The 12,983-nt window shown below is 47.0% G+C and overlaps 1 protein-coding gene across 3 annotated transcripts in view; it reads left to right on the top strand.

The window, feature by feature from the left end:
* KIAA1549L (KIAA1549 like) overlaps positions 1-12,983 on the top strand; it is a 214,817-nt gene that overhangs the window by 154,147 nt on the left and 47,687 nt on the right. For all 3 annotated transcript variants that reach the window (XM_059709757.1, XM_059709756.1, XM_059709754.1), the window contains exons 11-12: positions 3,575-3,738; positions 9,758-9,948. In XM_059709757.1, coding sequence (XP_059565740.1) covers positions 3,575-3,738; positions 9,758-9,948 — 355 coding nt within the window. The remainder of the gene's footprint in view (positions 1-3,574; positions 3,739-9,757; positions 9,949-12,983) is intronic.

The raw sequence follows: 12,983 nt of genomic DNA, 5'->3' as shown, positions 1-12,983 counted from the left end.
AATTTAATTTTTTTCCATCACCGTTTATCCCCTCTATGCCCTGGTATACCTGCCCCCTCCCCACACCACAATCACCACTCCCCAGTCACCACACCATTGTGGTTGGAGCATTGGCTTGCCCACCAAAGGGTCATGGGCCTGATTCCCAGTTAATGGGCATGTACCCGGTTTGCAGGTTCTGTCCCAGTTCCCAGTCTGGGCCCGTGCAGGTGGCAACCAATCGATGTGTGTCTCTCTCAGATCCTGTTTCTCTCTCACTCTTTCCCCCTCTCCCTCATCTCTTCTGCTCTCTCTAAAAATCAATGGAAAAATACCCTCCGGTGAGAATTAACAAATAATAAAATAAAATAAATGGCCAGTTCTGGGCCAGTGTGCAGTGCCCCTCAGTGGAGCGTGCAGTGACACTCGACCCCCATCACCTCTAGGTGAATTCTAAAGAAGCGGCTGCGTTTCCTATGAAGGTTTCCATCTGCTCCCTGTGCAGGATCTGGAGTGAGAGGCCTTCATAGTGGTTATCTAGCTGATGGAGTAGAAAAGGTTCTCCCCACACAGACCCAGACCAGAGCAGGAACGGGCTTATCTTATAGGACCATCAGGCATTTATCCCAAAAATGTCATTTACAGAAAGCAAGGAACTCACTATCATTCATTTGTCAACAAATTCATTTTTTAGGCGCCTGTTATGTGCCTGGAACTTCCTAGGCACTGGAGATGCAGCCATGAATGACAGACAAAATCCAACCACGTGGAGCTCACATTCCTGAGTGGGCAGATCAAATAAACAAAACACATAATATGCTAGATGCTAGTAAGTGCCATGGAGAAAAATTAAGCAGGGAAGGGCTAGGGGATGTCCGGGAGATAATGGTTGTGATTTTAAATTGTTGGGGGGAGGGTGTCAAGAAGAGGATCACTGAAGTAGTGACTTTTGAGTGACCACCTGAGGATATCTGGGGACAAGGTTCCGGGCAGAGGGGAGGGTGTGAGACCAGCCAGGAGTCACTGAGGGAAGCAGCAGTGAGGCCAGAGCCCCCCATGAGCCTCACGGGCCACACCCCGAGTGGAATGACAGCCGTGGGGTGGTTTGGGCAGGAGAGCAACGTGGGCGGAGCACCCACAGCTGCTGGGCCCTGGGCTCGGCCCTCCTCCCCGCCCACTCACACCAGTCACGAGCTTTCACAGCCACAAAAAAATGAGCAGGAAACATTTTTGAATAGATTTCTTCCCCTTTCAACATTTGTTCCATGTAAGAATAATGTATTTTTAGTTTAGATTATGTGGATCCTTTGACCTCATTCTTTCTGACAAATACGCGCGTGTACGTGTGCGTGTGCGTGTGCGTGTGCGTGTGTGTGTGTGTGTGTGTGTGTGTGTGTGTGTGAACTTAGAACTGACTTCAACTGTGTATTTCAGGGAAATGATTTTTCATAAAAGCACCTCACCGTTTGGGACTCAGTTTGCTCACCTGTAAGTTGGGGTTAAGAAGAGCCCCAGGCAAAGGCCCTATCACAGTGCCTACCGCACAGTAGAGGCTCAGAACGTTGTCTCCTTTTCCTGCCCTTCTCTACTGCAGTTCTTGCAAGTTAAATAACCATTTGTTTCTTTTCACCTCTGTACATGACTTTGTAGTTCTAGATCATTATGCCAATGAATATATTGTGTTTGGATGACTTCAGTTGACCTCACTTTACTGTCTCTTTGACTGTTAAATCAATTTATTAATGTACATAAGATAAATCAATTCTCTCCTCATTTAAATAGAGGTGAAAGGATTTTACAGACTGCTCTGAGAAGGAACGTATCTACCAAAACCATAAAGCTGAGTAAGAGCAGAACACATGTCAATACTTCATTCCTGCTAATGAAAAAAATTAGATGTATGTTTAGCGTATCAGGTTCTAATGCACTATACATTTTTCTTTATTGGGATAGAATAGCAAAGCCCCAAAAGAGGCATATTGGTGTTTTTCACAGCGGGTCTAAGCTTTAAAAAACGTTGAAGGCATAAAACTATAAATACCGAATTACTAAAAGCAGCAGCAATTAAATGTTTAATGTCAACAGAAGCACATTATCTAATGAGCTGTTTTCAGAAGTTAATAATGTGATTAATCACCGATTGACAGAAACTGGGGAAAAGAAGTTCTTTTGCACTAACAGCACTTCAGACCTAAGTGCTGCCTGGTGAGAGGCAGATCTGGGCTGTCACGACACCAGTTGAAGTCAGGGGGTGGTTGCAGTCAGAGAGACAGGCGGGCTGGCTCCCTGGGGCAGGTCCTCACCATGGGGCACTTACTGGCGGGTCTTTATATTCCAGAGTCTGTCCTCAGCTCTGCCAGTCTAGTTCAGCAGGATCAGGAGGTCAACTCATGCTAACCAGACTTGCCAAGATATTGATGTATAAACCAGATTGGCCGTATGTCTATTTAAAATATGGATTAGAACTATCAAGGAGGGGGTATTTCTCCTTTTAACTGCACATTACTCTATCCTGTATGAAAATCTGCATGGGAAGCCAAATTGCAACAGGGGTAAAGGTACTTCCTTTAGATTGTCATTCAACTTTAAAAAAAAACATACACACACACACACACACACACACACACACACACACACACACTCTAGAGGCCCGGTGCACAAATTTGTGCACGGGCGAGGTCCGGCCGGCCTGCCCCAATCAGGGCCAATCAAGCCGGACCTGTTGGGGGGAAGGGGCTGCAGGCAGATGACCACCCGGCCCCGCCCCCTGGTCAAACTCCTGGTTGAACATCCGGGGGGACACTTTGTATATTAGCCTTTTATTATATAGGATATACATATATATATACATTATTGATTTCAGAGAGAGTAAGGCGGGAGAGGGAGAGAGAGATAAAAACATCAAGATGGGAGAGAATCATTGATTGGCTGCCACCTGCACGCCCCCTACTGGGATTGAGCTCGCAACCCGGGCATGTGCCCTGACCAGAAACTGAACCCTAACCTCATGGTTCACAGATTGATGCTCAACCACTAAGCCACACCAGCCGGGCCAGCTGGATCCTTTTGACTAAACTGAAGCATTTCCAAGTTTTCCCAGCCAGCCATTTGGGAAGATGGAAGGGAGGTTTCCACTGGTTACACTTTAATCATTGCTCACTCAGAGAGTGAGTTCACAACAATATTTAGAGTCCTCTCTCTGTGGCCTTTGCCTCCTGATTCTAGCACTACGCTAATGCTCAGATTTATTCTCTCTTCTTCTCTTTTGATTCATGGACATCACCAATGAGGAAAATTGACATGTCTCCATCTTCCTCCTCCTCCTCCCAGTCAGAGTGACTAGGAGGCTAGCATTTTATTGAGCAGCTACCAAAGCACCACATGTGCCTCTCAGTGTGATAGCCCCATTTTACAGATGAGGAAACTGAGACTCAGAGACCTTGAGTCACTTGCCCAAGGCAAGAGCCTTTCTGATCCCAAATCCTCTTAACCACCCCACAACTTGGGACTGGGGGGTGGAGGGAGATTTCTCTCCGGTGGCCTTCCCCTTCCCCGTGCTCCTTGTCATGTGCTTCCCGCTGCCTCTTCCCCGCAGCCGTGGTGAAGAACCCACCCAACAACCTGTGGATCATCGCCGCGGTGCTGGCGCCCATCGCCGTGGTCACGGTCATCATCATCATCATCACTGCCGTGCTCTGCCGGAAGAACAAGAACGACTTCAAGCCAGACGCCGTGATGAACCTGCCTCAGAGAGCAAAGGTACACGGTGGCAGCGGGGAGGAGGGGAGCAGGAGCCTGGCCTGCAGGGCGGCTCCGCCTGTCTTCCCTCTCTTGGCTTTGGAGACATTGAAGTACCTTCAGAAACGTCCTGACAAGCCCTGCTTTTGAAGAAGACCCTTTATTCATTAATTTATGTGCTTTAATGTTTAAAAAATTATGGGAAAATGTATATAACGAAATTTACCATTGTGACCATTTTTAAGCGTTGGTAAGTAGAGTTACTTTATTGCACACCCTTTAATTTTATAATCAGGACACGATAGCTAATGCTTATCTCCTGCTCACTCTTCGCCAAGTGCTATACGTAGAGCAGCTAATCCTCACAGCAATCCTGGCAGAAGGGCCCTTGTTTTACAGAGGAGGAAACTGAGGCACAGAAATCTAGGTAGACCTCATCTCTGACACCCTCTTTTTACAAAGATGCGACTCCTTCAAGATCGCACAGTTGGTACATAGCAGAACTGATAGAATTAGGTCTCTTGGCTCATAACACAGGGCTCTTTGGGGCACCTTAGACCCTCAAAATATTCCTTCTTCCATTGGCCAGAGTGGCTTATCCTCCGAGGCTGCCATGATGGGCAAGCTGCAGAGCCTCAGCCAATCCGCCGTCAAACTCCAGTGGCTCCAGTGAAGCCTGGCCAGGAGCCCCATCCACTCCCCCAGCCTCCACAGGCCTGCCCTGGCCACTCTGCTGACTGGAAGGGAAGTGGACGGAGGAAATTCCAAAGGCTAATTTTCCAGTCACGTAGCTCCCTCCATGATATTCCGTAAAGGAACTATAATCACCTCCAATACCCGATGTTTAAATAATGTCTTACAATTTGTGGGGCTCTTCTAGGTCTGTCACCTCACTTGCTCATCGCAGCAACCTTGTGAGGTGGGTGGTAGTCAGGGAAGGTTTTATTTTATTGCTAAAGAGAGACTGTGGGGGCCCAGCCAGTGTGGCTCAGTGGTTGAGTGTCAACCTATGAACCAGGAGGTCACGGTTTGATTCCCGGTCGGGGCACATGCCTGGGTTGCAGGCTCGATCCCCAGTGTAGGGCATGCAGGAGGCAGCCAATCAGTGATTTTCTCTCATCACTGATGTTTCCATTTCTCTCTCCCTCTCCCTTCCTCTCTGAAATATATGTATGTGTGTGTGTGTGTGTGTGTGTGTGTGTGTGTGTGTATATATATATATATATATATATTTTTTTTTTTTTTTTTTTAACTGAGGGACTTGTTCAAAGTCACATAACTCTCAGCAGAGGGGCGACTGAGGCCCATGCCTGAGCCTTTGGGCTCTTTTACTTTATACGCCTCTCTGAACCCTGGGCTTTGGCAGGTAGAATCCCCTTCCAGCTCTGAGCTTCCGAGCTTTGTCCATCGGCGCAGGAACAAAGCGGTGAATGGAATTGCACATCCATTGGAATGCATGTCATGGAGATCATTCTTGCTGGGTGATCAACCCTCACTTCAGCCAGAGAAATCAAATGAATTTGATTGTTTATTAAACCAATTCACTGGTTGAGAAGCTGCAGCCTGAGCAGACGCCCTGATACTGAAGAGCCAAACCCTGAAGAATGTTGTTCTTATTCTGTTGACAGAAAGCAAGCTGCTTCCCAGATGCATCCCGATGTTGGTAACGATCCAAGCAGTGAAAACTGAAACTGCTCCAAGTAGGGGCACTTCATTTCCATCGGAGCTTACTTACAACCTGAGCCTCTCAGACACAGCAGTAATCACCAGAACGTAATTGCAGCCCAGTCCAGGGATGCAAAACATGCCACACTCAGGTCGTAAATGCCACCTTTGTGTTATAGGTGAAGCCAACATTTTATTAATTTGCCAAGATGAGTTGGCCGGCCCATAATTTCAGCATACCTTCTGACTTGCAAGCCACCTGAAGTTGGAACAGATTAATGTTTGTGGGTTCTCGTAGCCCCTTTTTATGTTCCTACCCGGTCATTGTGCTGATGTTGAAAGTCAGGCAACTCTCTGTTGCACGAGATGATTGAATTCACTTGTGTGTGGTGATGCTGCTTGTTTTCTCCCTCAATGAGGCTGGACTGTGCACCTTGATTGCCGAAGCCCTTTGATCACGGGGAACCAGGGGGTGGAAATCTCTCTTACCGCATCCTTTTGCCCTTGCGACCCAGCGACACTGCAGTGTTTGCAAGAGGAGAGCCACCTGCATCACTTCTCATGCCCTGTGTGTGAGCGGAATGCATGGAATGCTAAGGGACGTGGTGGAATGAGAAAGTTTGCCCTTGCCACCAGTCCACAGGCCAGGAGGGTGGTCTCCCAGTCTCCTGGACATCACTGCGTCTTTAGAATACAGGCCACAGTGCCAGAGGGCACTGGGGATGTGGCTGAGACTCAGTGATAGACTTAACATGCTAACAGGAGGTGATATGGCGGTCCTGGGCGCTAAGGCCAGGGTGTGGTGAGGTCCGTATCCTTCAGAGACAGACCCATCACCATTGTTGTCAACTGGGCTTTTGCAGGTAGAATGTTGAGAGGATGATAAACGCAGGAGGGCCAGGCAGTCACCTCCTTCTTCCTCGCTCGCTTCTCTTTACTCTTTGTCATTGAGTTCACAGCCTTTTCCCAGTCGTCCTCTTCATATACTTGAAGGGAACATGGCTCCGAGGGACAGGCAACTTAGGAGACACTAGTCAGGGCCGTATCCAGGTGTACATGGAGCTCGGGGGGCCTGCAGTGGTTGGCATGGCCATCTGCTCAGGTCAGGTCAGTCACCCCCAAAGATGCCCAGCTGTTTCCCCGCTCTCACATACTCTCTGTATGACCTGTACTTAACCTCTTTGTGCCCCAGTTTCCCCATCTGTGGAAGGAGGATGGTAGGTTGTTGTGAGGATTGAGTTATGGAAATTACTGTGAGCTGCGCCTGGTATATAATAAATACTATGCACAAGTTGGCTTTTATTATTACAATGCTTTCCTCTTAAGATATCTGGGTAACGCGTCTAGTTTTGAAATTGTTAGAGATAATTTGATTTGATAGTTTTATAAAATTCAGTGAAGTAACTATAAAGACTTCATGATGATGTGTTAAAGGGATTGGGGATCGCTAGTTGTATCTAATGGGGATTTCATCTCGGGCAATTTCTATATTGAAGGTTGAAAGACCACTACCCTGTCAGTCAGAAGAGTAAGGGACTAGGAGTCTTTCACCACTTAGCTTGTGATCTTGGGCAAGTCACTGAACCTCTTTAAGCTTTTATTTGCTTACATGTAAAATGAAGACTGTGATGTTTGCCCTGCTTACCTCATGGGACTCTGTGAGGACAAAGTGAAGTGTCAGCGTTTTGCAGGCTCTAAGTACTGAACATATGCAGGGCTGTTATTAACCTAATAACTATGACCACCTCTTGTCACTCCTTAATGTCTTTATTTCTGCTTACCTGTTATCAGCCCAGACCCAGCAGGGAACTTCAGCCCAACGTGAAGGGTGAGGAGCCAAATCCAGAGAGAGGTGGGGCGGGGGGGGGGGGGGAGGGAGAGAGCCAGAGATAGCTTGTCCTCCTCACTTGGTTCTTGGGAAGTCTTGGCTGCCATTGGAGATGCCCAGCTACTCACTGACATGCCAGGAGTCTCAGCACAGAAGCAAGGCCAAGTACAATAGGAGATGCCCAACCAAGATGGCAGGCAGCAGAAGGAAAGGAGAGGCCGTGGGAAGAATCATCAGCAGTGGTTAGGTATTTGGGCTCTGGCTCCACAGACCAGCTGTGTGAGCCTGGGTAGTTGCTTAACCTCTCTGAACCTCAGTTTCTTCATTTTTAAAGGGGGGAATCATAAGAATACCTACCTCTTTGAACTGTAGTGAGAATAAATGACAAGTTTATGTAATGTGTTTGGTACTGTGCCAGTAATGGCAAGTGAAGCTGCAACTGTGAAGTTCTTGAGGGTAGGGAAACAGTTATTATTCATCTGTTTATCTCCAGCAGCAAGCACAACCCCTGGCACAAGCTGCTGCTAAATAACTATAGTTGGGACAAAATCAAATAAGATAATGGGGGGGGGGGGAGGAGTATTTCAGAAAAGGGGCCAGCAGGAGATGAGGCTGGACAGGTGGGTTCAGCCAGAATGGGAAGGGCCTTGAATGCCTTGCCATAGAGATTAGGTGCCATGAATCATTGTTAATGACCTGATGTGGTTCAAGGGAAATAACTTTGGAGACTTGTTAAGGGCAGGCCAGCAAAGGAGCAGAATGGAAGTATTGAGACCAAGGCAGGAGTCAGTAAGACAGTGGACTTGGAGAGCAAAGGTCAGCTTCTAGAAACATTTCAGTTGAATGCAATTGGTGACCAGTTGGTTGTAAGAGCTTCTAAGAACACTGTCAGTCATCCAAAAGCTCCATTCTGTTTCATGTGGCCCCACAGATGGGGAGGGAAATGAATAGACAAACACTCATGCAGAAACATTCCCAGATCCTGGCATAGAATGTCAGTGGCTTGTCAAGGGCGGGCTACATGGGTCAGAGTGTGAGTGTCTCAGAGAAGACGGAGGGGTGAGCACACTGTCCAGAGAGACTGTCCCAGGGAATTGGGGGAACTGTCTGTGGCAAAGCTGTAGACAGCTTAAAATAAGGAAGCTTTGCTGGGCTTAGCAATAAAACTCCCCTCTGTTCTGAGATTCGGTTGCAAGATTTGACCAGTTGGGCCACAGTCCTAGACTATTAAATCTAGCTGGAGCCTTCCTGTTTTATTTCTCAGCTAAATTAGATGCTAAAGGAAGAGCTTCTGACCAAATCAAGTTCTGTTAGAACTCAAATGGTGGAGATTGAGTTTCACCCCCACACTTTTGTGAAGAGAATCACTGATGTCCATTCCATCTGGGCTAAGATTTAGTAGCAAGGCAGCTAACAATATTGGCTAATACTGATTGAGCACGTACTGTGTGCCAGGCACTTAGCTAAATGCCAGACTTAAATTTACTTATTTAATCCACACCGCATCCCTTCGAGGGTGGTTGCATATCACTCTCACACCCAGACACATTTTATCCTGTTTACACTATTACTATCTCCATTTTACCAACGAGGAAACTGATGTGCAGGGAATCTCAGTTACTTACCTCAGGTCACCCAGCTAATAGGTGGCAGAGTCGGGATTTAAACCCAGGCAGTCTGCTTTCGAAGCTGTCGCTACTAACCACCCCATTGTCCTGCTTCAAATGTGTATTGTGCTCCTTTGGAGCATAAAGCAGGATGGAGACACTCCCAGGAATTGTTTTAACAGGCCTCTTGGTTTTTTATTAGCGCACTAATAGATGTCTGTTGGGTTTTGCTCACAGCTGCCCTATTCACTTGGGCTTTCAGACATTGTGCAGTAAAAGCCTTGCTAATGTCTCCGTAGCAAATGGTAGGCAGCCAACTTGCTTTAGGCAGTGCTCTGGATTAAATGGTGATTCCGTAAATGCCACATGGTGGCATGTTTCTCTCCCTCTGTTTTCAGATCCCTGATTCATTCCCCTTTAATACTGACGTGTGGTGGAGGTGAAGCAGATAGGATCGTCTTCATTTCTCAGATGAGAAAATTGATGTTCAAAGTTCAAGTTACTTGGCAAGTCAAGTGACTTCAAGTCACGCACCTTTTATTGTACGGGAGTTCAGGGATGATGGAATATTCCTAGGTAGGAGATGAAAGGACCTGTTTAACGTATCAATTAAGAATTTCTAATTGGTCATATCCAGAGACTTAAAATTAGTGGCCTAAAAATCCTTAAATGAAGTGTGTTCTCACACACGTTATTTGCATCTTGTTTTCACTATTCATTTTTCTGAGTAAGTCTTATATAGAGATTCTGAAGCTTGGAGGAATCCACACGGACTCTGACTTTGCAAAGACAAACTATGATGGAGATGACTGAACTCCTGTTGATTGGAAAGCTAAGTAGGGTCCTGACACATGCACTTTCCTGCCCGACTTCTCCTAAAGCCGCTGTTAGAGTCATACTTTACCAGAAATGTGACTGCGGATCTGTTTCCTCTTTGCAGCCTGTGCAAGGCTTTGATTATGCCAAACAGCACCTGGGCCAGCAAGGGGCGGACGAGGAGGTCATTCCCGTGACGCAGGAGACGGTGGTCCTCCCGCTCCCTGTCAGAGATGCTCCTGCCTCGCAGGAAAGGGACGTCGCCCAGGACGGAAGCACCATCAAGACGGCCAAGTCCACCGAAACCAGGAAGAGGTAGGCATGGGGCCAACTTTGGCCTCTCCGTGTCAACAAGAGAAATAATGGATGGTGAGAGGAACCAAAGCCCTCAAGTGAATCCCACTGTTCTCTTTACAAATTCTCCTTCACGCTCATTTTGAATATTTGAAAAGGGGACTGAAGGAGATGAGGAGAATCATAATACCTGCTTCTCCTGAGCCACCCTTTGTAAGGTTTTGTATTGCAGATCAACCATGACAGCAGAGCTTTAGCTCTTACATTTATTATAATAAATTTGGCACTGATGCCACCCTTACACATTTTAACTTACGGTAAAAGCAGTTGCTTCGATTTAGCATGCGTAATTGTAGTTTATCTGGCAGTTTCTCCATGGTTTATGATTCTAGTTCATGACCATTTATTGAGATTTCACTATGAAGAGAGTTCATTGACATGCATTGGGAAGACTACAAAGAGGTTTATGATTGATCCCTGACCCCAAGAATCTTGTGATGGAGAGACAGAGAGATAAATAGCTGGAATCCAAGCATGATCTGCAGAAGCCCACAGTGGAGTCTGAACAAAGTGCTGTGGAAAAGAGAGGAGGAAGAACTTAATGCTGATGAGGGAGGGCATCGTGGAGGAGGTTGTGTTTTAGCTGGGCCTTGAAGGGTGTGTGGACTGTCAATAGGTGGAAAGAGATGAAGGCATCCAGTCAAAAAGAGCCGGGAGAGATAAGGCACAGCCACGTTCACTTGATGGTGAATTTCCTTGAGTTTAGAGTTCATGAGGGCCGGGATGTAGTGAAGGATGAAACCAGAAGACAGATTAAAATTGTAGATGGTTTTAATTTGTGCTCTAGCCAATGGGAAGCCACGGAAAGTTCTTCAGGATGACAGTAATGTCCATCCTAAAAGATAACTCAGGTGGTAATGTGGAAGATGGAAGGGAGAGTTAGGCTAGAGGCCGGGAGACTCACTAGATGGACTTTGCAATCGCCTTGTAAAGAGGTAATGAGCCCTAAGGCAAGCCCTGTTGGCTGGCTTAACAAACTACCATTGCCAACCCCCTTCTCCCTTGCCACGAGACCACAGTGGCTGGAAAAGCTACGTCCTGCCTGCCTCTTTCCCTCTTTCCTTCCCTTCACCTCACAGATATTTATTGATTGTTTGCTTTTTTACCAGGCACTGGGGATACTGCAGTGAACTAGACAAATTTCATGCTCTCTTGGGATTTACAATCTAGTGAAGGGATAGACAATAAGCAAACAGAGAAAGAGATACATAGTAGGTCTAGTGGTGGTGAATATGAAGAAGGAAACGGAAGCATGGTAAGGACGCAGAGAGCTGGGGAGGGGGCCATGATGCTCTTTAGCAGGAAGTCAGGGAGGCCTCTCTGATAGAGGGACATTTGAGAAAGACCTGATGGAAATGATGTGTGAGCCTCCAGGCTATCTAGAGGAAGAACGTGCTAAGCAGATGGAACAGTATATGCAAATCCGAGGCAGGAACTTTTTGATTTGCTTAAAGGAGAACAAGAAGTTCAAAGAGGCTGATGTGAACCTTGGAGGAAGTGGTAGTGGATGAGTCAGAGTTTAAGAAGTTGTTATGGTAAAAAGAGATCTATAGCAAAATAGACTAGGAAATGCTGAATTAAACAAAATGCGAGGAGTCTCTTTATGGCAGGGCAGACCTGAGCCTTTGACGTGCTCACGTGCATTGGGAATAGAGTAAACATTTCCCAAACTTACACTCATCTGTGAAACTTCAACAGGAACATCCCACCTGGACTATGTGTTCTGCTCTTGGCAGACTCTACCTTGGCCCATGCATGGCGTGAGCGGGCACTTCCAGTGTTCATGATTTTTGGGGTGCTGACGTACGTGGACGTGTATAGAACTGAGAATTCCAAGTTCCCACAGGATGAGGAGGGAGGAAGAGGAGCATCCACTAGCAAGTGCTGCATTTATCCAGTCAATTTCCATGGATAACGGGGTCGGATGCCATTAGGTTCTGAACCTGGGCAGTTGACAATAGATGAACAAGGGGTTGGATGAGGCCTCTGGATACCTGCCCCCTGTTGTCTCCCTGTTGTCTCTGAAGGCAGTTGGTCTTTATTCTCAGCCCACCCACAGGCTGGCATGATCTAAGGCCCCAGGGAGCGTGAACTCACTTAGCATGAACTCAGCAGGGGCTCTCCAGAGCCCATTTTCTCTCTGGGTCCAGAAGGCCAGAGTCCAGCCCTAGGGAAGGTGAGAAGGCCCTGTGGCTTCCCTTGTCTAAACGCTTGCCACAGCCGCTGCATTGTAGGAGAGACTGTAAAGAGAAGGTGCTGCCCTAGCCGGTTTGGCTCAGTGGATAGAGTGTTGGCCTGCGGACTGAAGGGTCCTAGGTTCGATTCCGGCCAAGGGCACTTGCCCAGGTTGTGGGCTTGATCCCCAGTGTGGGCGTGCAGAAGGCAGCTGATCATTGATTCTTTCTCATCATTGATGTTTCCATCTCTCTCTCTCTCTCCCTCTCCCTTCCTCTCTGAAATCAATAAAAATAAAATTAAATTTTAAACATAAATAAATAAAAAAGAGAAGGTGCTCCAGCGTGTGGGGAAAGCCACTACCTGCAGGGGGAGTTCCGGCTTCCAGGGCTGATTGGCCACCTCCCTCTATACGTGCCCTCTATACCTGTATACCTGGCACAATGCCCGATACAGCGGGTGCTCATTTCCTGAATGAATGAAAATAGCTCAAATTGATAGTTTCAAATGAAAGTAGTTAGCAGTTAGCACAGTTAAGAATGTGTGTGTGTGTGTGTGTGTGTGTGTGTGAGAGAGAGAGAGAGAGAGAGAGAGAGAGAGAGAGAGATAGAGTTAGAGTGAAGAATTTAATGGTGGAGTGACTTCATCTTCAGTAGCTAAGGTATATTCTGTATAGAGAATAGCCAGAGAGAACTGTGATCCCTACATGTCCCTGAAGATGCCCTGTGAGCCAGACACTCGGCAACATCTCCGAAGTGCTGTGTTTTCATAAGAGGGCATGCTTAAACCATTTCCATAGTCACTGGGGGTTAATGAAAAAG

Source organism: Myotis daubentonii, chromosome 9, assembly GCF_963259705.1.
Source record: "Myotis daubentonii chromosome 9, mMyoDau2.1, whole genome shotgun sequence".
Classification (NCBI taxonomy): domain Eukaryota; kingdom Metazoa; phylum Chordata; class Mammalia; order Chiroptera; family Vespertilionidae; genus Myotis; species Myotis daubentonii.
The sequence above is the reverse complement of the archived record's forward strand: the minus strand, read 5'-3'. Positions and strand labels throughout refer to the sequence as shown.